We start from the raw sequence: 27,947 nt of genomic DNA, 5'->3' as shown, positions 1-27,947 counted from the left end.
CGGAGCTGAAAGAGTGGAGGGTTCTCTTACTATCCCCTCCGCTCCTTTACTTTGAATTTATATTGGTTCACACAAACACTCCATCCATGCTTTTGTTCCGGCCCTCCGGTCCAGTTTAAGAACCCACTGTGGCCCTCGAGTCAAAAAGTTTGCCCACCGAGGGGAGGGAATAATGGCGGCGGAATAGACAGACGTGTTCCGAGACTTGTCCCAGAGCAGAAAGAAAGAACAGCTGAGGGTTGCACAAGGAGTGTTTGTTGGCTGGTTGGGAGACAGCTGAATTCCAGAAGGAGGTGGGGGACTGCTAAACGGGGTTCCCCTGACCTGGCAGCACCAACTGCGGCTGGGTCCCCTCCCGGAGCTGCGGGCTTGGACGCGGAGTCTGCGCCATCTTGATCCGGAAAGTGGAGCTTATCGGAAGCCTGAGAATCCACAACTGCGGCACCCACGGAACAGCTGCGAGCCCCAGAACAACGCCCCCCAATTGGCGCAAACACACGGGTTCAGAGGAGCTCTACACTCCACCACGGAAAAGTCAGATTTCGCCTGGGATAAGGAGAGAGAGAACTACATAACCAGACACCCAGAGAAGAGAGACCATGGGGAGACAAAGAAGCAGCCCGCATATGAAAGAAAAGCAGGCATCACCAGAAAAGGAAGTAAATGAAATGGAGGCAAGCAACCTTCCAGAAAAAGAATTCAGAGAAATTGTCATAAGGTGGCTGAAAAGAATGGAAGACAAATTCGACAATATGAGCAAGAACCAAGAGGAAATGAAGAAGAACCAAGAAGAAATGAAAAATGACATCGCTGCTGTAAAGAACTCAATAGAAAGCATCAAGAGTAGACTAGCAGAAGCAGAGGACTGCATCAGTGAGCTAGAAGACAAGATGGAAAAAAATACCCAAGTAGAGCAACTTCTAGAAAAAAAAATTAAAAGGTAGGAAGAGAGTCTAAGGGAACATTGGGACAACACAAAACAAAACAACATCCGCATAATAGGGGTTCCAGAAGGAAAGGAAGCTGAGCAAGGTATAGAAAACCTCTTTGAAGAAATAATGACAGAAAATTTCCCTGATATAGGGAAGAAAAAACCCACACAAATCCAAGAAGCTCACAGAGTCCCAAGCAAAATGAACCCCAAAAGACCGACGCTGAGGCACATTATAATTAAATTGGCAAACACCAACGACAAAGTAAGAATCTTAAAAGCAGCAAGAGAGAGACAGAAAGTTACATACAAAGGAACCCCCATCAGACTAGCAACTGATTTCTCAACAGAAACTCATCAGGCCAGAAGGGAATGGAATGAAATATACAAAGTCATGCAAAGGAAGGGTCTGAATCCAAGAATACTGTACCCAGCAAGGCTGTCAATCAAAATTGAAGGTGAAATCAGGAGCTTCACAGACAAAAAAGGACTAAGGGAATTTATTACCACCAAACCAGCAATGCAAGAAATGCTAAAGGGTCTGCTGTAAAAAAAAAAAAAGAAAGAAAAGAAAGAAAGAAACAGGAAGCGAAGAAGTAACACACGGGTAAAGAATAGGAATGGCGACAAATAAGTACCTATCAATAATAACTTTAAATGTAAATGGATTAAATGCCCCAATCAAAAGACATAGGGTAACGGATTGGATAAGAAAACACGACCCATATATCTGCTGTCTACAAGAAACCCTCCTCAGAAAAAAAGACGCACACAGACTGAGGGTGAAGGGATGGAAAAAGGTTTTCCAGGCAAATGGAACTGAAAAAAAAGCTGGGGTAGCAATACTTATTTCTGACAAATTAGATCTCAAACTGAAGGACATAACAAGAGATAAGGAAGGCCACTTCATAATACTAAAGGGAGCAATCCAACAAGAAGAAATAACTCTGGTAAACATATATGCACCCAATACAGGAGCACCCAAATACATAAAAAAACTCCAGGAGGATATCAAGGGAGAGATTGACAGCAATACAATCATAGTAGGAGACTTTAATACCCCACTATCACCATTAGACAAATCCTCTAAACAAAACATCAGCAAAGAAATATCAATCCTAAATGACTCACTAGACCAGATGGAATTAATTGACATCTTCAGAACATTTCACACCAAAGCCACAGAATATACATTCTTCTCAAGTGCACATGGGTCATTTTCAAAGATAAACCATATGTTGGGACATAGGCAAAGTCTCTTCAAATTCAAGAAGATAGAAAACATATCAAGCATCTTCTCAGACCACAGTGGCATAAAACTGGAAATCAACTACAATAAAAACAACCCAAAGAAATCAAACACATGGAGACTAAACAGCATGCTATTAAACCATGACTGGGTTACCAGAGAGATCAAAGAAGAAATAAAAAACATCATGGCAACAAATGACAATGAAAACACTACAATCCAAAATCTATGGGACACAGCGAAAGCAGTATTGAGAGGGAAGTTCATAGCTCTACAAGCCTACTGCAAAAAACAAGAAACAGGGGTAATAAATTACCTAACCCAACAACTCAAAGAGTTAGAAAAAGAGCAACAAGAAAAGCCCAGTGTAAGCAGAAGGAAGGAAATAATAAAGATCAGAGCACAGATAAACGACATAGAGACCAAAGAAACAATACAAAAGATCAACAAAACCAAGAGCTGGTTCTTTGAAAGGATAAACAAGATTGATGAACCTCTAGCCAGGCTCACCAAGAAGCAAAGAGAGAGGACCCAAATAAACAAGATCAGAAATGAAAGAGGTGAAATAACAACAGATCCCGCCGAAATACAAAGGATTGTTAAACAATAGTACGAACACTCTATTCCAACAAACTGGACAACCTGGAGGAAATGGACATATTCCTAGAAAAATATAACCTTCCAAAACTCAATCAGGAAGAATCTGAACAGCTCAACATGCCAGTAACTATGGAAGAAATTGAAGCAGTCATCAAAGAGCTTCCGGCAAACAAAAGCCCAGGGCCAGACGGCTTCACAGGAGAGTTCTACCAAACATTCAAGGAAGAACTAAAACCTATCCTCCTCAGACTATTCCAAAAACTTCAAGAGGAAGGAACACTTCCAAGCTCCTTCTATGAAGCCAGCATCACCCTAATACCAAAACCAGATAAAGACAACACAATGAAGGAGAATTACAGGCCAATTTCCCTCATGAATGTAGATGCCAAAATCCTCAACAAAATTCTAGCAAATCGGATCCAGCAATACATCAGAAAGATCATACACCATGACCAAGTAGGGTTTATCCCAGGAATGCAAGGATGGTTCAATATCCGCAAATCAATAAATGTGATACATCACATAAACAAATTGAGAGATAAAAATCACATAGTCATATCAATTGATGCAGAAAAAGCATTTGACAAAATCCAACACCCTTTCTTGATAAAAACTCTCAACAAGGTGGGAATAGAAGGATCATACCTCAACATAATAAAAGCTATATATGATAAACCCACAGCTAACATCATACTCAATGGGCAAAAACTAAAACCATTTCCCCTAAGAACAGGAACAAGACAGGGATGCCCAATCTCACCACTCCTGTTTGACATAGTACTGGAAGTATTAGCCACTGCAATTAGGCAAGAAGAAGAAATAAAAGGCATCCAAATTGGAAAAGAAGAAGTAAAGCTGTCCTTATTTGCAGATGACATGATATTGTACATAAAAAACCCGAAAGACTCCATCAAAAAACTAACAGACTTAATAAATGAATTCGGCAATGTAGCAGGATACAAAAACACCAAGAAATCTATGGCATTTCTATACACCAACAGTGAACTTACAGAAAGAAAGACTAAAAAAGCAATCCCATTTTCCATTGCACCAAAAAAATTAAGATACTTAGGAATAAACCTAACCAAGGAGGTAAAAGACCTATACGCGGAAAACTACAGGACACTGAAAAAAGAGATAGAGGAAGATGTAAACAGATGGAAGAACATACCATGTTCATGGATTGGTAGAATCAACATCATTAAAATGTCCATACTACCCAAAGCAATCTATAGATTCAATGCACTCCCCATTAAAATACCAACAGCGTATTTCACAGACCTAGAAAGAACTCTCCAAAAATTCATCTGGAATAAAAAAAAGACCCCGAATAGCCACAGCAATCCTGAGAAAGAAGAATCAAGTAGGAGGGATCTCAATACCAGATTTCAAGCTGTATTACAAAGCCACTGTCCTCAAAACAGCCTGGTACTGGCACAAGAACAGACATATAGATCAATGGAACAGAATAGAGAATCCAGATATCGACCCAAACCAATATGCGCATTTAATATTTGACAAAGGAGGCATGAGCATACAATGGAGTCAAGACAGTCTCTTCAATAAATGGTGTTGGGAAAATTGGACAGATACATGCAAAAAAATGAAACTAGATCACCAACTTACACCATACACAAAAATAAACTCAAAATGGGTACAGGGCTTAAATATAAGACGGAAACCATAAAAATACTGGAGGAATCCACAGGCAGCAAAATCTCAGACATATGCCAAAAGAACTTTTTCACTGATACTGCCCCTAGGGCAATGGAAGCCAAAGAGAAAATAAACAAATGGGACTACATCAAAATAAAAAGCTTTTGCACAGCAAAAGAAACCATCAACAAAACAACAAGAAACCCCACTGTATGGGAGAACATATTTGCAAATGTTATCACTGATAAAGGTTTAATCTCCAACATCTACAGGCAGCTTATACAACTTAATAAAAGGAAGATAAATGATCCCATAAAAAAATGGGCAACAGACCTAAATAGAATCTTTTCGAAAGAAGACAGAAGGAAGGCCAAGAGACACAGGAAAACATGCTCAAAGTCACTAATTATCCGAGAGATGCAAATCAAAACGACAATGCGATACCATCTCACACCTGTCAGAATGGCTATCATCAACAAATCAACAAACGACAAGTGTTGGTGAGGATGCGGAGAAAAAGGAACCCTCGTGCACTGCTGGTGGGAATGCAGACTGGTGCAGCCACTGTGGAGAACAGTATGGAGTTTCCTCAAAAAACTGAAAATGGAACTCCCATTTGACCGAGTAATCCCACTCCTGGGAATATATCCTAAGAAACTAGAAACACCAATCAGAAAGGATATATGCACCCCTATGTTCATAGCAGCACAATTTACAATAGCTAAGATTTGGAAACAGCCTAATTGCCCGTCAGCAGATGACTGGATCAGAAAACTATGGTACATCTACACAATGGAATACTATGCTGCCACAAAAAAAGAAGGAATTACTACCATTTGTAGGCACCTGGATGGAATTAGAGAACATTATGCTAAGTGAAATAAGCCAGTCAATGAAAGAAAAATACCACATGATCTCACTCATTTGGGGATAATGAAAAACATTATAAACTGATGAACAAAAAGATAGATACAGAGGCAGTAAAGCATCAAACAGACTGTCAAATTACAGCAGTAAGGTTAGGGAGAGGTGGGGGAAATAAGAGATCAACTGAAGGACTTATATGCATGTATATAAGAGTAACCAACGGAGGCAAAACATTGGGGGTGAGGCATGTATGGGAGTGGGGTTGGTGGGGGTGGAATGGTAAGATATGTACACATATAATACCTTAATAAAAAAAAAAAAGTTTGCCCACCATTGGACTAGCGACTTATTTCTCAACAGAAACACATCAGGCCAGATGGGAATGGAATGAAATATACAAAGTCATGCAAAGGAAGGGTCTGAATCCAAGAATACTGTACCCAGCAAGGCTGTCAATCAAAATTGAAGGTGAAACCAGGAGCTTCACAGACAAAAGAGGACTAAGGCAGTTTATTACGACCAAACCAGCAATGCAAGAAATGCTAAGGGGTCTGCTGAAAAAAGAAGAAATAGAAAACGAAGAAGGAACACAAGGGTAAAGTATAAAAATGGCGACAAACAAGTACCTATCAATAATAACTTTAAATGTAAATGGATTAAATGCCCCAATCAAAAGACATAGGGTAACGGATTGGATAAGAAAACATGACCCATATATCTGGTGTCTACAGGAAACCCACCTCAGAAAAAAAGACGCACACAGCCTGAGGGTGAAGGCATGGAAAAAGGTTTTTCAGGTGAATGGAAATGAAAAAAAGCTGGGGTAGCAATACTTATATCTGACAAATTAGATCTCAAAGTGAAGGACATAACAAGAGATAAGGAAGGCCACTTCATAATACTAAAGGGAGCAATCCAACAAGATGAAATAACTCTGGTAAACATATACGCACCCAATACAGGAGCACCCAAATACATAAAAAAACTCCTGGAGGATATCAATGGAAAGATTGACAGCAATACAATCATAGTTGGGGACCTTAATACCCCACTATCACCATTGGACAAATCCTCTAAACAAAATATCAGCAAAGAAACATCAATCCTAATAGACTCACTAGACCACATGGAATTAATTGACATCTTCAGAACATTTCACCCCAAAGCCACAGAATATACATTCTTCTCAAGTGCACATTGGTCATTTTCAAAGATACACCATATATTGGGTCACAGGAAAAGTCTCTTCAAATTCAAGAAGATAGAAATCATATCAAGCATCTTCTCAGATCACAATGGCATAAAACTGGAAATCAACTACAATAAAAACAATCCAAAAAATCAAAAACTTGGAGACTAAATAGCATGTTATTAAACAATGACTGGGTTACCAGAGAGATCAAAGAAGAAATAAAAAACATCATGGCAACAAACTGCAATGAAAACACAACAATCCAAAATCTATGGGACACAGCGAAAGCAGTCTTGAGAGGGAAGTCAATAGCTCTACAAGCCTACTGCAAAAAAACAAGAAACAATGGTAATAAATTACCTAACCCTACAACTCAAAGAGTTAGAAAGTGAGCAACAATAAAGCTCTGTGTAAGCAGAAGGAAGGAAATAATAAAAATCAGAGCGGAGAAAAACGACCTAGAGACAAAAAAAAAAAAAAAAAAAAAAAAAAAAAAAAAAAAAAAAAAAAAAAACACAATACAAAAGATCAACAAAACCAAGAGTTGGTTCTTTGAAAGGATAAACAAGATTGATGAACCTCTAGCCAGGCTCACCAATAAGCAAAGAGAGAAGACCCCAATAAACAAAATTAGAAATGAAAGAGGAGAAATAAAAACAGATCCCACAGAAATACAAAGGATTGCTTAAAAATACTATGAACAACTCTGTTCCAACAAACTGGACAACCTGGAGGAAATGGACATATTCCTAGAAAAATATAACCTTCCAAAGCTCAATCAGGAAGAATCTAAGCATCTCAATAGGCCAATAACTATGGAAGAAATTGAAGCAGTCATCAAAAAGCTTCCAGCAAACAAAAGGCGTGGCCAGACGGCTTCACAGGGGAGTTTTACCAAACATTCAAGGAAGAACAAAAATCTATCCTCCTCAGACTATTCCAAAAAATTTCAAGAGGAAGAAACACTTCCAAGCTCATTCTATGAAGCCAGCATCACCCTAATACCAAAACCAGATAAAGACAACACAATGAAAGAGAATTACAGGCCAATATCCCTCATGAACATGGATGTCAAAATCCTCAACAAAATTCTAGCAAATTGGATCCAGCAGTACATCAGAAAGATCATACACCAGGACCAAGTAGGATTTACCCAGGGATGCAAGGATGGTACAATATCCGCAAATCAATAAACGTGATACATCACATAAACAAATTCAGAAATAAAAATCACATAGTCATATGTTTTGATGCAGAAAAAGCATTTGACAAAATCCAACACCCTTTCCTGATAAAAACTCTCAGCAAGGTGGGAATAGAGGGATCATACCTCAACATAATAAAAGCCATATATGACAAACCCATAGCCAACATCATACTCAATGGGCAAAAACTAAAACCATTTCCCCTAAGAGCAGGAACAAGACAGGGATGCCCACTCTCACCACTCCTGTTTGACTCCTGTTTCCTGGTAGTACTGGAAGTATTAGCATTGCAATTAGACAAGAAGGAGAAATAAAAGGCATCCAAATTGGAAAAGAAGAAGTAAAACTGTCCTTATTTGCAGATGACATGATATTGTACATAAAAAACCCTAAAGACTCCATCAAAAAACTATTAGACTTAATAAATGAATTCAGCAATGTAGCAGGATACAAAACTAACGCCAAGAAATGTATGGTATTTCTATACACCAACAGTGAACTAACAGAAAGAGAGACTAAAAAAGCAATCTCATTTACCATCGCACCAAAAAAATTAAGATACCTAGGAATAAATTTAACTAAGGAGGTAAAAGACATATACGTGGAAAACTACAGGACACTGAAAAAAGAGATAGAAGAAGACATAAACAGATGGAAGAACATACCATGTTCATGGATTTGTTCAATCAACATCATTAAAATGTCCATACTACCCAAAGCAATCTATAGATTCAATGCACTCCCCATTAAAATACCAACAGCATATTTCACAGACCTAGAAAGAACTCTCCAAAAATTCATCTGGAATAAAAAAAGACTCCGAATAGCCACAGCAATCCTGAGAAAGAAGAACAAAGTAGGTGGGATCTCAATACCAGATTTCAAGCTGTATTACAAAGCCACTGTTCTCAAAACAGCCTAGTACTGGCACAGGAACAGACATATAGACCAATGGAATAGAATAGAGAACCCAGATTTCGACCCAAACCACTATGCTTAATTAATATTTGATAAAGGAGGCATGAACATACAATGGAGTCAAGACAGTCTCTTCAATAAATGGTGTTGGGAAAATTGGACAGATACTTGCAAAAAAAAATGAAACTAGATCACCAACTTACACCATACACAAAAATAAACTCAAAATGGATAAAGGACTTAAACATACGATGGGAAACCATAAGAATACTAGAGGAATCCATAGGCAGAGAAATCTCAGACATATGCCGAAGCAATTTCTTCACCAATACCGCTCCTAGGGCAATGGAAACTGAAGAGAAAATAAACAAATGGGACTACATCAAAATAAACAGCTTTTGCACAGCAAAAGAAACCATCAACAAAACAACAAGAAAGCCCACTGTATGGGAGATCATATTTGCAAATGTTATCACTGATAAAGTTTTAATCTCCAACATTTACAGGGAACTTATACAATATAATAAAAGGAAGATAAATGATCCAATAAAATAATGGGCAATGGACCTAAGTAGAATCTTTCCAAAAGAAGACGGAAGGCCAAGAGACATATGAAAACATGCTCAAAGTCACTAATTATCCAAGAGATGCAAATCAAAGCGACAGTGCCATACCATCTCACATCTGTCAGAATGGCTATCATCAACCAATCAACAAATGACAAGTGCTGGCAAGGATGTGGAGAATAAGGAACCCTCGTGCACTGTGGGAATGCAGACTGGTGCAGCCACTGTGGAGAACAGTATAGAGTTTCCTCAAAAAAACTAGAAATGGAACTCCCATTTGACCCAGTAATCCCACTTCTAGGAATATATCCCAAGAAACTAGAAACACCAATCAGAAAGGATATATGCACCCCTATGTTCATAGCAGCACAATTCACCATAGCTAAGATTTGAAAACAATCTAAGTGCCCATCAGCAGATGAGTGGATTAGAAAACTATGGTACATCTACACAATGGAATACTACGCTGCTATAAAAAAGAAGGAATTCTTACCATTTGCAGCAGCATGGCCGGATCTGGAGAGCATTATGTTAACTGCAATTAGCCAGGCAATGAAAGAAAGATACCACATGATCTCACTCATTTATGGAAAATAAAGAACATTATAACATGAACAAAAAGATAGATACAGAGGCAGTAACGCATCGAACAGACTGCCAAATTACAGCGGGAAGGCTGGGGAGTGTTGGGGAGCTGGGGAAGAGATCAACCGAAAGACTTTTATGCATGCATATAAGCACAACCAATGGACACAAGACACTGGTTGGGGGGGGGGGGCGGGTTGAGGGCATGTGACAGGGGGTAGGGGAGCCTGGGGGAAAGTCAATGGGGAAAATAAAGGAGATATATGTACTATATGTAATACTTTAAACAATAAAAAAAAAAATAAAAGAAAACAACAGATGATGGATTTTGATCCCCAGAGTGTCAACCCAATCACAGTCCCACCAATACTAGATGACTGTGGCTGCTTCTGCCACTCCCTGGAACTTCATCTTTGCCCATCTAAGAGTTAAAAATAGCTTATTGTTTGAATTTTTGTCTGTCTAATTTTATTATAGGTTGGATATCTTTTCATATGCTTAATAGTATGTTATTATTTAACTATCTAAGATATTTGAGACCTTTCTCACCTCTTCATGTCAGCACTCCTGACTGGCACAGAATAGGGCCTCAATCAATGTTTTGAGGAACTAAAGGAAAAACAGCAACTGTAATCTCCTCCTGGTTCTCCCTAGGGCCCAGGCTAGCTGCAGACATCCAGTGCAATTCTAACATATCCTCCCTCCAAAGTCACCTAAGTGCCTTTTGAAACATGCTGTTGGGAAGCACACTGTGAGTTGCATGAAGGGCATGGGTTTGCACTAGTTGTAAATGGAGATCAAGGCAGGATAAAAATGGAAATGAGGATTGAACTGAGATGTGGGAATAATGCTTATATGTGTATGTGAAAGGAGACAAGCAGAAGATAAACCACTAAAATCACAGCTGTATACTTGGGGAGGGAGCCAGAAGCAACTACCATTTCTCAAAGCCTACTCTCTCTGGTTTGCTCCTCTGCCAGGATGAGGGCACCACTCACTGCCCTGTAGTTTTCCTGCCAGACGGGGCTTCCTCCTTCCTGAAAGGTGCCTGTCAGCTCCATGACATGATCCTGAGGTAACCAGCCTAAAAGGCTGGAGGGGGAGAAAACCACCATCCTTGCAATCCTACTCATTCTGCCCATGGGTTATTGGGCTCTCCTCCACCACCCTCCATCTGGTTTTCACTCATATATTTTTCTCCTTTGAGTAATATTCTGCAGAATCTGAATATTCCACTCCTAAGCCCACTTGTCTAATCTCTTCCCCATCTTTCCTCTGACTCTCCTACAACTTCTCTCTCCCATATCCAGAAGCCAGATTCTTTGGCTCAGCCATTCCTTCATCCAGAAGATATTTAATGATGGCCTGTTATGTGCCGGCAGTGTGTTCATCATCGGGGATACAGAAGGGAACAAAATTCAAAAATATCTACCCTTGTGGAGTGTGCATTCCAGCTATGGAGACAATAACTATAATATGGCAAGTAGTGATCAGTGCTATGGAGAAAAATCAATCCAAGTAGATGTTAAGAATGATGGGGTTGTTACTTCAGATAAGGTGCCCAGGGAAGGCCCATTTGAGGAGGTGACATTGAGCAAAGTCCTAAATGCAGTGGGCTTTGTTCAGAAAGGAGTGTTTCAGGCAGAGGAACAGCAAATGCAAAGAGCCACAGATAGGAATCACCTTGTTGCATCAGAGAAATGGCAAGGCCCAGGCCCGTATGCATGAAGCTGAGGAAACAAGGAGGAGAGGGGGAGGGAAACACTGTGGATAAATAAGAGGGATCAGGTCATATAGGACTTTGACTTTTGCCTGGGTGGGATGGAGATCCATTGAGGCTCCTGCCCAGAGGTCAGGATTCCTCTGGCTGCTGTGTGGAGAAGACTGTAGAGGACAGGGCACAGGGGAGAAAAGAGACCCTTCAGAAAGCTGCAACACTGATCTAGGAAGGAGGTAACAGTGGCTTGGACCAGAGTGGTGGCTGTGGAAGTGGTAAAAAAAATGGTTTGAATCCTGAATGTATTTTAAAGAGCAAGCTGACAGAATTTGCTGATAAGTTGGACATAGGGTGAGAAAGAGAAAGAAAGATAAAGGCAAGGTTTTTAGCCTGAGAAACTGTGTGAGCAGAAGTATCATTTGATGAGCTTTGGAAGCTCAGGGAAGAGGGGGAGAAGGGGACAGTTACTTTATTTGTCCTGAGTTCAGGAGAGAGGACAGGGATCTCTCCCAGGAGAAGCTTAGTGCTCTGCTAGATTGCTTGCTGATGGGGGTGGAGGGTGGATGGAGAAAGTTGAGGCGATGAACATGTTTCACTGAGTAACAAACTAACAAACTGTATGTACCAGGCTTCATGTTTATATGCCCACATAACTTTCAGTGAGTATAATATCAAAGCTGAATTTCATAATGCAGCATCCAAGTCTGGCTTCTATGACCTCAGTAATCCCATCCTGTGCTGTTCTCCTAGTCCCGATCAATGCCTTTACACATACTATTCCCCACACCTGGGGAATGCTGGCCCTCAACTTAGAAGTCACTTCCTCCGATCTCCCACTGGATTTTATTAATGTCTGTTTTTCTATCTCCCCCACTGTATTGGGAATTCCTTGAGGGCCAAATTGGCCTCTTGGTCCCCATCTGAGACCTTGGTGACTAGAGCAGGGTTAAGCAGGGCCTCACATTTGTGACATGAAGGAACAACTACATAGGAATAATAGCCAACCCTGGTGAGCCCACCCCAGTGGGTCAGGAGGGCCAACTTCCCATACATTCATATATGACAATGAGGAAAATAAGGCCAAGAAGGTGAAGTCAGGCTTGGAACTGGACTCAGATTGGAAGGCTGACTCCATTCCCCAAGCAGCAGTGAACAGTGGTCAGAGAAGAGTAATTACTCACATGTGTACAGCACTTGAGAGTTTATGGCCCCAGACATTATCTCACTCAACCCTGGCACAACCTCATAAGGTAAGTATTCTCATTTTCCCCACTTTACATCTAAGGAAACTGAGGCCTAATGAGCTAAAGTCATTTGTTCAAGGTCACACAGCTAGGAAGTGGTAGCCTCGGGACTTGAACCAAGTCAATCTAATGGCAGAGCCTCATGCTCTTGATGTCCAATGATGGCCAATGCCGGCAGCTGGTTGGGCAGCCATTTTTCTCTCCCTACCTATCCCTGCTGTGTTCCAGCTGATGGTGGCAAGAAGCAGCATTTACTCATCCCCTCAGACCAGGCAAGGCAGGGGCCAGAAAGCCTGGATTCAATAAAAGCAACCACCTCCATAAGTGTGGATGGGGTATGAGAATTGATATTGCTCATGAAAGGGAAAAGCCTTTATGGAATACTAGAGGCCTGGTGCATGAAGTTTGTGCACTGGGGGGGGGGAGGGTGTCCCTCAGCCCAGCCTGCACCCTCTCCAATCTGGGACCTCACAGGGATCAGGCCTAAACCAGCAGTCGGACATCCCTCTCACAATTCGGGACTGCTGGCTCCTACCTGCCTGATTGCCCCCTAACCACTGGCCTGATTAATGCCTAACCACTCCCCTGTGAGCATGATTGACACCTAACTGCCCCCCTGCTGGCCCAATCACCCCCAACTGCTCTCCCCTGCCAGCCACCTTGTGATGACATGGGGCTGCCATCTTGTGATGATGTGGGGGCAGCCATCCTGTGACAACATGGGGGTGGCCATCTTGTGACGATGTGGGGCAACCATCTTGTAACAATGTGGGGCGGCCATCTTGTGACAGCCATCTTGTGATGACATGGGGCAGCCATCTTGTGATGCAAGGGTGTGAGGGTCAATTTGCATATTACCTCTTTATTACATAGGATAAGGTGTAAGTCTCAGCAGTTGTTATTTAAGAGGCAGTGAAGCCCGCTGGTCACTAGCATTGGTTCTGGGGCCAGTATGCCTGGTTTGAATCTTCAGCCAACAAATATACAGAGTGTAGAACATTGGCAAGCTATCTAGCATCTCTATGCTTCCATTTCCCTATTGGCAATAGGGGAATGAGGTAAAAACAGTACAGCGGGTCCTCAAATAACATAATTTTGTTCAACATCATTTCATTATTATATTGATGAGATGCCATAGGAACTTAACTCTTGCCTATGGGAAAACTGGTTTCCTTATACATCATTTTGCTTACAGTCCAAAAACCTATTGATGATGTTAAGTCACTTACTAGACTCACTAACAGAGTTTTTGTAGGGATTAGATGAGAAAGTATGGAGTATTGAGAACAGTGAGGGTCTGTCACCTAATAAGTGCTCAGGAAATGTTACCATTTGTGTTTTTAATCAAAGCTGGTAAGCATAAAACTCTTGGGGTGGTTGGTTTTCTTAGTGGTGCAGGGCCACTGCAAGAACCTAAGCTGGCTGCTGATCCAGACTCATCTCTTTGCAGGACCTTCAAGTGCGCTTCTGCAAGTTGTGCCCTGCATGGGGACACCTGGAATTTGGCTCTTACAAAGCCATGTGCACTGGGGTGGAGGTTGTGTAAATCTCAGAGAGAGCAGCACCTATTTCTAATTGTGCTGCTCCCTCTTGTGATTAGCATGAGACTGTGTGCTAGCTGAGGGGCATTGTCTTTGTGTCAAAGCACGAGTGGGACCTTGGGTAACTGGCCAGTGGTCCTCTCTTCATGGATGGCAGCAGAGTCTGCAACCTGACCCCCCCACCACCACCACTGGAAGGTACTCTATATCCTTGATCCAGCTCTGATCACTGAGGTCCCAAGAATCAAGTCTCTGTGGGAATCTGGAGAAATACTTTCAGCCCACCGGGTGGTACATGCAAAAGGAATCCTAACCATGTTCACACAGCCATGTTTGTCTGAGCTGACCGCAGACCCATAGTTAAGGTTCAAGTGAAGCTATGGGGGCTACTGGTCCAAGTTGGGAGACTTCTCCATGACAACAGGGTCTCTGATTAGTGGAATACTGTGATCCATGGATAGATGATGAATGGAAGTTTAAAGCTTCAGATGAGATGGTACTGGGAAGCTGGAAGGGCAGGACCCCAGAGCCCAAGAGAAGTGAGTGCAGGAAAATGCTCCCAGCATGAGATGAGGTTGGGGCCAAGGGGCTGCCACATCACCTTAGGACTCAGGTAAGGGGAGCAATTTCAGTCTGATGCTGCAGCAGGGCCAGACTAAAATGGTTTCACCTTTTTAAGAATGAAGTAAGTTGAGAGACTCTGCGCTGGCCTAAGATGGAGGGTGGCAAAAAAGAGAGAGCAAATAAGACCCCAAAGAAGTGAAACTAAGGAAGGCTTGGCATACTTTAAGGCCTAGCCAAAATATATTTAGCAAAGTGAGATGAGGCCCTGTCACTCCCTGGCATGGAGAAATGTATGGACTGAGATCCCCCTCACACTGCCCTTTAGGGCCTTGAAGCATGTGTCTATCATTGTGCTAGGCTGGAGGGTCCGGGAGGGGAGAGAAAGAGAGAGCTGTGGTGGAAAAGCAGTGTCTTGTCCTGGGACCCAAGGAGAAAGCCCCTCTCTGTGCTGGTGGAGAGGGGCAGGGGAAAGTTCCCCACACTTTGGCCAAAAGTCATCCTGCCTATTGCTCTCTTTGACACAACCTCACACTTTCTTTCCAGTCCTATATTCCTGGCTGTGTGCAAGCTATTTCCACTTGGATGTTCTGCCAACAGCTTAAACTAAACATGCTTGAAGCAGAATTTCTCTTCCCCTACAAAGCCTCACACCTTCCCAAGGCCTCCAGCTTCACTGCTGACATTCAAACAGCCCCAGGTCTGGCTGCTTCTTTCTCCCCTCCAGGAGTACCTCTCACCCTCCCTGCCTCTGAACCCTGTGCTTTTCCCTGGGTAATATTTTTCAGAGTCCCTTTGCCATACCCAGGCTGAAGCCCTATCCCACCCTGTACCTCATCCCTGGAGAGTCCTGCCACAGCCCCTAACTGGACCATCCCCTCAGGGTCTCTCCCTCAACCCAGGCCATGCATATATTCTGGCCACATACATTGACCATTTTCTGCAATGGGTATGGTGGAGTATCCATTCTAGAAGAATAGAAAGCATAAACACAGATAACAGAGGAGCAGGTAGCCTACTGGACAGAGTAAGTCAGACCTGGCTGTGAATCCCAGGTCTGCTACTTACTAGCTGTGTGATTTTGGCCTTAATATTTCATCTTTCTGTGCCTCAATGCCCTTGTCTCTAAAACAGGGTTGATAGTATTGACTTCTGGGGTTCTTGTGAAGTTGAATGTTGGAAGGGCACAAAGAGAAGGGGGCAGACACTAGAGTGACATCCCCCAAAAGCTGTAGTGGGCAGAACCATGGAGACAGTCTCCAAGGATGTGAAAGGCTGGGTGGCTAAAGCTGTTTATATATTTGTGGTTTTACCATTATGTATAAAAACAGGAAATCAAGTAGGGAATCAATTCAACTGGACCCAATTCTTGGCACTTTCCAAACTTTCCCCACCCCCTTGTGTAAACAGCAAACCAAGGTCGAAGATAACTGGAGTGCCCAAGGATGCCCTGTTATCTCTCTGCTCTCTCCTCAGTTTTCTGTTTCTCAAGGACCTTTCCCCAGTGCTAATCTTGTTACCTCCCTCCATCTTCATCTGTTCTTTTCAGTCCTCCTCCCTCCTCCTCCACCTCCTCCTCCTCCTATTTTTTAACACAGGAGCAGAAGCCAGTGCCTGCCCAAGCCTGCTGGCCTGGGGAAGAGGAGTGTGGTGTTCCCTGGGCACAGGATGGCCAGGCCCAGGCGCTCACTAAGGCTGGCAGGCGGCAGGCAGCAGGCCTGAAGCTGGGGAGGCTCCGGCACCTTGCTCGGAGGGGCTGGAAAGCACTACAGATGTTAGCTCATCACACCCTGGCAGAGGCCCACTGGTTTACTATTCTCCCTAGCATCTTCCAGATGGGGAAATGGAGGCACAACCACACTCAGTGTGGTTGCAGACTTGCAGGATCCCAAGGGGCCCCCTAGGCAGGGTCTCTAGATGAAGTGAGGAGAAAAGGGCCACCTGGACTTCCCCAAACATACTTGCATTGCTTGAGATTGTATGGGGCAAGGAAGGATACAGGAAAGAACTGTGGTCTAGGTTGCAGTATCTGAAGGGGGCACCAGGAAAGAATGGGAGGGCAATGGCAAGGACCCATCATCTCCTTAGCCCCCCCCCCCCCCCCGCCCCCTCACAGCTGCAGCTTTGCTCACTAGCCTGTTAGGAATGACTCACCCATTACCTCTGGAGTGAGAGGCAGCCAGACACCAAAGAGTTAACTCTGATTAGGTTAAGTTGATTATTATGTTTTCCTCCCAATGCTTTCCTGTTATTTCCATATTCTGTGCAGGGAACAGTTATGACATTTATAACCAAACAAAATGTTAATCATTTTTAATTATTAAAAAGAAGAAGCAACTGAGATGTGTGATGAGCCCTGGGCTTGGTATGAAGAGCCCAGGTCAAGCCTACTCACTTGCCATTATGTGACCTAGGGCAAGTGATGTCATCTCTTTGAATCCTAGTTTCCTATAAAACAGCGACATAAGATTGAAAGAGATAATGTATGTGAAAATGCTTTTTAAAAAATATTTATGGCCCAGCTGGCGTAGCTCAATGGTTAAGCATCAACCTATGAACCAGGAGGTTGCAGTTCAATTACTGGTTGGGGCATATGCCCAGGTCATGGGCTCAGTGCCCAGTGGGGCATGTGCAGGAGGCAGCTGATCAATGATTCTCATCATTGATGTTTCTAGCTTTCTCTCCCTCTCCTTTCTTCTCTGAAATCAATAAAAATATATTTAAAAATATTTATGGAGCCCTAACCGGTTTGGCTCAGTGAATAGAGTGTCTGCCTGCGGATTCAAGGGTCCCAGGTTCGATTCCAGTCAAGGGCATGTACCTTGGTTGCTGGCACATCCCCGGTAGGGAGTGTGCAGGAGGCAGTTGATTGATGTTTCTCTCTCATCAATGTTTCTAACTCTCTCTCCCTCTCCCTTCCTCTTTGTAAAAAATCAACAAAATACGTTTTAAAAAATATTTATGGAATTTTTCAAAGATATACACAAGTAAACATTATAATGAAGAAGGCCATATATCCATCTTATTTTATATATATCCCCACCCGCTTAACCCTATCCGTCCCCACCAGAATATTTAAAAGCAAATCCCAGACATGCCCTTTTTCCCAAAAAATATTTCAGTATTGAACTGCTTTTTACATTTTCATAATTTAAAAATTATGCACATATATACACATGTCCACAAAAGTGGAATCCTACTGTATATGCCATTTGTGTATCATTTTATTTACATTATAAAAGTAATAAAATCGCCCTGACTGGTTTGGCTCAGTGGATAGAGCGTCGGCCTGCGGACTCAAGGGTCCCAGGTTCGATTCTGGTCAAGGGCATGTACCTTGGTTGCGGGCACATCCCCAGTAAGGGGTGTGCAGGAGGCAGCTGATTGATGTTTCTCTCTCATCGATGTTTCTAACTCTCTATCCCTCTTCTTTCCTCTCTGTAAAAAATCAATAAAATCTATATTTTTAAAAAAGTAATAAAGTCATATTACAGAAATTCAAAAGGGAAAATTACCCATAATCCTTTATCACCTAATATAAAAACTTAACATTTTCATATATTTCCTTCTCACTTTTTTCAGTTTGCATACATACTTTTAACACAAGTGGGATTGTACAGATTATCCACTTTCCAAATTACAAATCTATTTTAATTGTAAGAAAATAATAATCATATTGCAGAAAAAGAAAAGAAAAATAGCACTATAATCACACTACTCAATTATAATCACTGTTATCATTTTGGTGTATTTACTTCCAATATTTCTCCTATGCACATACAATTTTCATGAAAGTGGGAGCATACTGTTTATGCAGCTCATTAACTATAAACTTATATTTAATTATAAAAATAATATTGTATGACACGGAGAAAGGAGAGAAAAAAATCACTCATAATCCTACCACCCCACTGACACTGTTGCTAGTTTGGTGTTTTTCTGACCATCGCTTCATTACCCATATTCATAGATGGCTAGAAACATTCTATTTAATATTCTACTCTTTGTACCCTTTGCAGTTTTGCATCATGTTTATGCAACTTTGTACCCAGAGATTATTTTTAATTTTTTTATTTTAATTTTGTACCATTTAATTTTTTATTGATTTTAGAGAGAGGAAGGAGGAGAGAGAGAGGGGGGTAGATTTTTGTTGTTCCACTTATGTATGCATTCATTGGTTGACTCTTGTTTATCTTGTATGTGCCCTGACCAGGGTTGAACCCACAACTTGGTATATGGGGACTATGCTCTAACCAACTGAGCTACCCCACTAGGGCCAGAATTCTTTTTATTTATTTAATATTTTGTAGTGAACATTTTCTCATAAATGAGTTTTGGAAGTCAGTAATTTTTTTTGTGTTTTGTTTTGTTTTGTTTTGAAATGTCAAGGTCCCAAGAAACACTTCCTTACCATAGACATTTAGATTGCTTTCTATTTTTCACTATTATAAACAATTCTGCTCCAAACGTTCTTGAATAAAGACTTCTGTTTTTTAACTTTTCTACACACATATCGAATATATGTTTCTGGAGACTATTCTGGCTGTTTCCAGCTGTTGGGAAAAAGGTGATTATCTTGTATTGGTCCCTAATTTTCTCCTCTTATGTGGCTCAGTCTGTTTTTAGACTCCTCTCAGTCTGTGTTTTTAATTAATTAGTCAGCAAATATTATTGAACCTGAAGTGTGTGAGCTGAGGCAGGGCTAAGAGGCAAAAGAAAAAGAATCAAAAGGCACAATAACAGCACTTTTTGACCACTTACTACAGAAGGCATCAACCTGGCTAAGCTTTTCCTTCAATCCTTTCAACAACTCCACCATCCCATTTAGCAGGTGGGAAAACTTAGGCCCTAAGAATAAAGCCACCTAGCCTAAGATCACACAGATAGTAAATAGCAAAGTAGGTATTTAAACCCAGGCTGACTGACTACCGAAATTACAGTAGAGATGACAGGAAGTCAGGAGTGGAAAGACAGCCTAAATGCTTCCTTACCCTCCCAGGCAGCAAAGTGCAGGGGTAAGAGTAAGGATTTTGCAGTCAGCTTGAGCTGGATTCAAATACCCGCCTCCTGGCTGTGTGAACTTGGGCAAATCTCTGGGACTCCGTTTCAAACCCTGCCTCACAGGTGAGAATTAAATGAGATAATGGATGGGAACATGCCAGGCCCAATGCTGGCGTACAGAAGGTTCTTGCCAGGTGACCATCCCGTCCTCTACTTGCTATTGGAGCTGGAAGTCTAGTTGCCAAGTTGGAGAGAAGAGTTCAGCGGAGAGTTCTGAGCTGGGCTGGAGCCCACTGGGAAGTCAAAGATCAGGGTTTATTTGCAGAGAAATGCAAATGTCTCCTTTGCTCTCTCCAGGCCTGGGCAACTAACCTCCTCTCCCATCTGCCCGTTCTCCTCCCCCCAGAAGAAAGGGTTGGCTTTTGCGCTCCAGAGCTGAGCACTTGAAGCCCCTCTTTCCTGCTCTCTGGGAGGTGGACAGTAGAGATAAAAGAAGTCACCAGTGGGAAGACCCTTTCTGGCATGTGGGCATAGAAATGGGGCGGAGGGCACTCTTTTTTCTGCCCTTCAATGGTCCAGGTGGGGGAGGGGATGACTGTTGAGCAACTGCTCCGGAGACACTCTAGAAGCAGAGAACATTTGCCTCTTTCTAACAATTGGCCTGGGAGCCATCTAATAGATGGAGGGTGGATTCACTACCTCACGGATCCGGAGCCTGCAACGAAGCCACTGCTGTGGTTTCTAGATCTGCTCCCTAGCTGGGGCTGAGGGGGAAGATAGGTCGGAGGTCCAGATTAGCAAAGCACAATTTGAAAACCTAGGGTCTCTCGCCTCAGGCAAACCCAGAGATGGCTTGAGGGTGTATTTTACAGTCAAAACTTTGTAGGGTTTTTTAGTCCTGACAGATCCCACCTTTTATCAGGGGGAAACTGGGTACAACTCATGATCTTTGGGTAAAGTGAGAAACCGCAGCAATGGCGTGTTTGTTACTGGGATTTGTGTTGGGACTGGGTGAGGCTAAGGAAAGGAGACACGCAAAACAGCTTTGGGGCTGGGAAATGGGTTTACCTGGTGCCCAGAGAATTCGCCCCAACTTCCTCTAGGTATCAAGAAAGGGCCTTGACCTGTCCCTCTGTTTTGCTGCCCATTTTTGTGTCAGTAAGCCAGTCAGTCCATCAGCAAACAGAACTTTGTTCCAAGAGCAAATGCAAGGCACTTGGGGATGAAAGAAGGAAAAGAAAAGGGGGAGGAGGAGAAAAAGACCTTTAGATCTTCAAATCCAATTAAGAAAATAGAACACACATAGTGAATGTGCCTTGGTGACATTCCCTCCCCCCACCCCCTGTTTTTGATAACATTTAGGACTTTTAAAAAGAGGTTATTTTATAAACAGTGTAAACTGAGTAGTTGTTGCTGAAAGAGGTTAAAAACAGGGAGTGTGGTAGCCGGGTAATCCTGGTGGCCTTCCTGTAAGATGTGAGGAACTTCTTAGCTACAAGGAACATGAACTGAGATGAAGTAGAAGGCTGGACCTCTTTCCAATAGATTTTTAAAATAACATCCCAACCTGAGAAACATGTGCTCCAAATGCAAAGTATTATTCTTGCTAGATGGGAATGATTGTATAATCATAATAAAATAACCTGGCATCGTGGGAAGGCAGGAGGAATCCCCGGCAGCCCAGGGGCAAGCTCTTCATTCCCTGCTTCCCGTTCCTGACCTTTGGCATGCCTTTTGAGCCACACCTCATCCAGGAAGGCAGTATATTTCTGCGTAGCATCCCACCAGTCTCCGTCTCCTCTGGATAACCACAGAAGAGAATACCTGGCTCAGGCCTTTGAGGGAAGCCACTGCTGCCTGCAGATAGGCCCTCAATGAGGCTCTACCTGGATCTGGCGACTTTAAGGGGAAAAGGGACCCCAGCTTTGTCCCTTCAACAAGGGAAATGGTTCAGCCCAAAGGGACAGACAAGCTCTGAGAAAGCCCTGCAGAGAACCCAAATCGTGCCTCCCGCTCCCCAGGACCGTCCCTAGTGCGCCCCCTGCTCAGGGTCACCACTGCCTGAGTCCATAGCTCTTCTCCTGAAGCCCTCTCAGGCCACCCGCTAGATTTAGGTCAGAAAACAGACACTAACAGCTCTCCTTTACCTTAGCAAAATTAAGTGTAATTTATTGGGCAAGTCCATGCAGGGCAGTGGGGAGAGACGATGTCCCAGGCCGGGTCCCCGCCAGCTTCAGAAGCACTGGCGTAGACCGAGGACTCCGGGCTCGGGGTGACGGTGGCCTGGGTCCGCCAGCCCCACCCCGGAGCCGTGGCGGGTTCCCAGCGCTGCCGGACCCGCGGGGCCGCTCGGACTCCGTTCCCCAGCCGGCCCTTCGCTTTCACAAGATCCGCGGTGACTGCACCAGCTCGAGCGCCTTTAAAGGGCCACACACGCTAGCCGCCGCTATAAAATGTTACCAGCGGCACGGCTGCAGAAGGGGGACGGCTGAGCTGCCCCAGAGGCTGCTCACTCCACCGGGCAGGCTGCTCACTGCGCCCGGCAGCCCTCCCGCAGCCCACAGGCTAAGGAGTCGTTCCTGGCGAGGAGGAAGAAGGCTTAAGGAAGGCACAGTACCAGCTCTGGCCCTGAGTGAGTATCCAGTTCAGATTTTGCCACCGACTGGCCCACGAGCCAGTACATGTGCTAATAATGCCCTAAGCCGGTTATAAAGACGTGGAAATTGAGGGGGAGAAAAAAAGGGGGGGGGAAAGGGTCTGTCTTTCCTGGGATTTCTAGCCGAGGCCAACCTTCTGTCGTGTGCGTGTGCGTCAGGGCTCTCCGGGCGGCAATGGGGGCTTGAGAGCCTGTCCCCGGCGCCAAGAACGGAGCGCGGTGGCCGCCACCGCCACCGCCCCGGAGTCAGGCGCTGCCGAAGCCGCGGGCGGGCGGGCAGGGTGCGGCGCAGCGGCTGCGCGGCGGTGCGGGCTTTTCCCGGGCTCCCCGAGGTTGGGTGGCACTGAGCGCGACCGGCTCACAGTGGCGGCGTGCGTGCCAGGGGTTGGGGGTTCCGGCGCTTCGCACTCAGCTCACCCTGCTCCGCGCTTTCGTCTCCAAGGCAGGCGGCTTCGCTGAGGTAAACCTGGACGCCCGGCAGGACGCTGGGCTGGGCGGTGGGGCCGAGGGACTTCGGCCGAGCGGGCGCGGGGAGCGGGCGGCGGCCGGGCGGGCCGGGGGATCTGGGGGAGTTTTTTTGTTTTGTTTTGTGAGGGGTTTTTTTTGTGGGTGTTTTTTTTGTTTGTTTGTGTGGTTTTTTTTCTGTTCGAAAACTCCTCCACTGGGGGCGAAGGGGCCGTCGCCCGCCTGCCCGCCAGCGAGCCGGTTGGCTTGCCAGCTCTCCCGCCTGCCGGCCAGCCGCGCCAGGCGCCCGCTTCTTGAGGGAAGACGGCAGCACCTTTTTCCCCTGCGCCCGCGCTTTCTCCAGCTGGGCTTCCACTGACTTTGTTAATCACCCGGACCGCATCTGGACGCACAAAGCTCAGGTTTCCTTTGAGGGCTGGAGGTGAGAGGGGCTTTTCAGGCCGAGTTCAGGGGAATTGCGGGATGGAAGTTAGCGAATTTGGGCAATTTGCCTCGACCTCTGCTCTCTCCCACACGCACGCCCACACAGCACGCACACCCACGCACACACCCCTCTCCTTATAAACGAGCGCCGCGGGGCTGGCAGCTCACGGAGTCCCTGCCTAGCCGAGCATCGGACTTGGAGTCAGAGAGACGTGGCTGCGAATCCCGGCTCCGCTACTTTCTAGCGCTGTGACCTTGGGCAAGTTACCGAACCTCTCCTCTCCGAGCCTCTCTTACTCTTCTGGTAGCGGGGTTAGAGCCCTGAGCAAAGGTGGCCTGGCTAGGGGGGTAACTCAGCCTGCGGCCGCGTAGGTCACTCAGCGGGTGCTCAGTAAGTGTTGGTGAGGCGCAGGAGGAGCCGCTGCTGGTGCCAGAATGCGTCCAGGCGCGCGGCCACACCGCGGGGGGCGCAAACTCGCTGTGGAGAACCAGAGCCCGCGCCACTGCCCGTCTGTCGGTGCGGTCTCTACACAGCACTTGCGGGGACGGAAGCTCGGGGCCCTGGTGAACTATGTGCTCGTGCCCACCTTGCAGGGATGTTCCAGGTCTTCCCCAGCTCCGGCGGCTCCACCTTGGATGCCTCGAGGAGGGCAGCCAAACTGTCCTTTAGTTTTCAGGTGGCTAAACTGACTGGTCTGGGTTAGAGCACGTCCAAGACGAGCCGCAGTACTGTTTGGATTTTTAAATTTCTCCTAAGTGAGAAAATAGCAATCGAGATGGAGCCATCCGGTTGGTGCCACTTTAACTTTTGGTCCCCCAACAGGTCAAAGACGAGGGCCCCCTACCTACCTTGCCTCCCCCTTATTTCCTCTCCTCTCCCCACCCCCATCTAGGTGGCAGGGGCTGTGGGGCCAAGGGTAGGTCTGAAGAGAAGGGCGGGCGGGAACTGGTAGTCAGAGCCTCCAGGCACCAGCGTGTGAGGAGGCACTTGTTGCTCTGGGTTGCCGGCCGCCTCTAGCAGCCGTTTCACAGAGGTCAGCTCTCGACTTGGGGAGCAGACTGGGTCGTTTCCGAGCTGACAAGTTTTGCCTTCGAACCGGCTGGGTGGCAGTGTGGAGACAGAAAATCAGGCCAGCAGGGGCAGGAATTTCCATCGAAAAGCGGATTCAACACAGACAGATTCAACACTTACTGATTCAACACTTACTGAGTGCCTATGGAGCACAGACCCAGGCAAGGGACGGGGGGGGGGGGGGGGGGGGGGGCGGGGAGGTGTCAGGTAGTTTGGGGGGTGGGGCTGAGAGAGCGGCCACGACAGACAACAGATCTGAATGGAAATAGGATCCGGTTTAGGGGAGCTCACAGCCTGAAAAGGGTCTTCCTCAAGAACTGATATTAAAACACTTTTTTCTGGCTCTTTCTTTTATTCTATATCTTTTTTCCATCCCCCCTTTTTTATGGTTGTTGCTACTGTTTCTTCTTTTGTATATTCGGGTAATTTTGGGCGGCATAAAGAAGGAAAGCTGGATAGGAACAGAGAAAGATGGGCAGGGCCCCTCAACATTTTTCTTAGGATGTGAAAATTGCTTAATACTGAAGATGCTGGGCTCTGGAAGACGACATGGATTAGTCTCCTTGTCTTGTGATCACTGGCTTGAAACATGACTGGGTAGCCTCGGAGAAGAAACAAGCTTCCATTCAAGCAGTGGTAGTGATGACCCAGCAACTGATTTTTTTTCTCATGTTTTCTCCCCCACTTTTTCCTTTCTCTATTTTCTTGTCTCCCTACCCTACAAGTAAGTAATACAAAGACAATAAAGAGAAGTAGTAAGTGGCCACTTTCTAGAAGTGTCTGAGCAGATTCTTAATGACCACTGGGGGAGGGAAATGTCAAGGAGAATTCGAGGCTTGTTTGAAAGATTAGACATGCTTTTTAAGGTGTAGGAGATTCTTACAAAATTCGACATCTCTGATTCATCATGAAGGCTAGAATAGATAAAGCTTAAAAACAAGCTTCTAGGACAGTGGCCGGCAAACTCATTAGATAACAGAGCGGCAAACCGCGGCTCGCAAGCTGCATGTGGTTCGAGAGCCGCGGTTTGGCGACCACTGTTCAAGGAAAATACTTGAGAGTTTTCAGGTAAGGAAATTTTTTGTTTTCTGATTTGAGGGAATTATTTTTCCCTCATCCCCTTATCCTTCAGCACTTGAGCTAGGGAATTATTTCTTCAGCAACTGTTTGAGTCATTCTAGATATGATTCAGTGGTCAGGCGAGGCCTGTGAACATAAGAGTGCTAGCTCCTGCTCTCAGAACCACTGCCACTTGATAGGAAAGCCATTGAATCTCTGTTCCTGTTTCCCTCCAGGAAGAAGTATTCCCATCTGTCACTACAGATGGGTGTGGCTGGGCTCAGACCATGTGTCCTGGGAAAGCCCTATGCTGCCTGGGCTGTCGTGGAGGGGGCTTGAGGCAGAAGGAAATTGAAACATTTCTTGCTGCTCTCTGGCCTCAGAGCCCCCAGCCCACCTTTATCATCCTGGTTTTTCTCACACCTATATCTGAGTCAGGGCTTTGGAGTTCCATGGCATTTGCACTGGGGACTGATTCCTTCCCTGGGCTACAGTCTGCAGCTTTCTAGGTCTTCCTTGCCCTGACTCTTTCCCACTTTTTCTCAGTCCCAGTGGAGGCCCCAGCTCAGAAGCCAGTGGCCCATGAAGACAGTGTGCTACTTACTCAGGGATATTTATACCTTCAGAATCAGAAATAGTGCCATGCCACCCCACACACACACTTGGGGCTTTGAAATCACTAGCATGAGGAAGCGGTCATTGTGTACCTTCTTGATGATGTGGATAGCTGGCTACCTGGGCAGCACCTTGCTGATCAAGCAAACGAAGTTCCAGCTTGATCTTCTCCCTTTGTCACGTGGTCTCTGGTCTTGGATCTAACCCTGTCACCATCCTTTCCTTATAGCTGTATGTAATTGTCCTGCTTTGGGCTTTGCTAGTGCTTTCTTGGCTAATGAAGCCTTTGCCCTTCTCTTACATTTTCTCCATCACATACAGCACAACAGCTTCAGCTGGCAGCATCACCTCCCACCAATTTATCCAACTTCTGCTGAGGCTCTGAAATGCCAACAATGTCGAGACCTGCACTTGATGTCAAGGGTGGCACCTCACCTGTGAAGGAGGTAACTTTTGCCATTTTACAAGTGGAGACATTTAGACATGGAAAGATGAGCTGGTCTGGGGTCATGTCTATAAGCCCTTTTAGGTGTGGTGTCTAGTGTCCTTTAGCAGAGAGGAGACAACAGGGCTTTCTCTTGGGAGAATGAGGATAGCTTCTGCCTAAATGTGGTCAAACCAAACCAACTCAGGTTGTTCTTTCAATGGCAGGGTAGGGAGCAGAGAAGTAGAACTGGAATAAGACAACACCATTGAAAAGATTAATGTGAGGCTGAGAAGAGGGACAATGAGATGCCCTTAGAATGATGAGGTGGAGGGAGGGAGATGAAAGCAGCAAACCCACTTAGGAGGGCAGGTGCCCAGCATGAGCACTTGGCTCTGAACACTGAGCTCAAGAGGATCCTCAGGCTAGGAGCTTAACTTTGCAGGGGGCCTTCTTGCTACCTCCACATCACTAGCCCCAAATGAAGTGCATGTAGGAGTTTTCTGGGCCTGGTATGATGTTGCACCTTTCTTGTCTTCTAGGATGCCAACCAAGAGATGAGCTCCCTAGCCTACTCTAACCTGGGGGTGAAAGATCGCAAAGCAGTAGCCACTCTGCACTACCCCGGGGTAGCCTCAAATGGAACCAAGGCCAGTGGGGTTCCCACTAGTTCCTCTGGATCTCCAACTCCAATAGGCTCTCCTACCACCACCCTTCCCACTAAACCCCCACCCTTCAACCTGCACCCTGCCCCTCACCTGCTGGCCAGTATGCAGCTGCAGAAACTTAATAGCCAGTATCATGGGATGGCTGCAGCCACTCCGGGCCAACCAGGGGAGGCAGGGCCCCTGCAAAACTGGGGCTTTGGGGCTCAGGCGGGAGGGACGGGGTCACTCTCTCCTCCTGCTGGTGCCCAGAGTCCTGCTATCATCGATTCAGACCCAGTGGATGAGGAGGTGCTGATGTCACTGGTGGTGGAACTGGGACTGGACCGGGCTAATGAGCTTCCAGAGCTGTGGCTGGGGCAGAATGAATTTGATTTCACTGCAGACTTTCCGTCTGGCTGCTGATGCCAACTGTCCCTAAACATGAAGGAATAAAGCCACCAATTCTGTTGTAAATAAAAATAAAAGTTACTTACAGAGAGTTGGACTAACTGGAGGTGTTCTTCATTGAGGTCTAAAGGTGTGTTGCATGGTCTGGTGTCCTTTCAGCAATTCTGAGGCCTGTGGTGGGGTGTGGTGGCTAGCTGGGAGGGAGCTGGGTGGGATGGGAGGAATGAGGCTGGGGGGCAGTAGGGGTCTGCTTACCAAATTTCTGCTGCCACTGTTACTGCCATTATCTCTTCAGGAGCCCAAGTACTTAGCCTCATTGCCCTAAATCCCCAGGAACACTGTCCT

The 27,947-nt window shown here is 45.1% G+C and overlaps 1 protein-coding gene across 2 annotated transcripts; it reads left to right on the top strand.

Annotated features, from left to right (window-relative positions):
• The first annotated feature begins 21,889 nt into the window (after positions 1-21,889).
• CITED1 (Cbp/p300 interacting transactivator with Glu/Asp rich carboxy-terminal domain 1) lies at positions 21,890-27,701 on the top strand. Of its 2 annotated transcripts, none has more exons than XM_080652538.1 (3): positions 21,890-22,465; positions 26,445-26,569; positions 27,090-27,700. In XM_080652538.1, exons 2-3 carry the CDS (start codon positions 26,510-26,512, stop codon positions 27,615-27,617), a joined length of 588 nt encoding a protein of 195 aa, XP_080508664.1. In that variant the 5' UTR covers positions 21,890-22,465; positions 26,445-26,509; the 3' UTR covers positions 27,618-27,700. The 2 variants fall into 2 exon arrangements, with proteins under 2 accessions (XP_080508664.1, XP_080508665.1); XM_080652539.1 differs by lacking the exon at positions 21,890-22,465 and adding an exon at positions 22,517-22,949 and having other exon boundaries at positions 27,090-27,701.
• The last annotated feature ends 246 nt before the right edge of the window (positions 27,702-27,947 follow it).

The sequence above is a fragment of the Plecotus auritus genome, assembly GCF_963455305.1.
Source record: "Plecotus auritus genome assembly, chromosome: X".
Taxonomy (NCBI): Eukaryota; Metazoa; Chordata; class Mammalia; order Chiroptera; family Vespertilionidae; genus Plecotus; species Plecotus auritus.
This window is presented reverse-complemented; position numbering and strand designations above follow the sequence as displayed.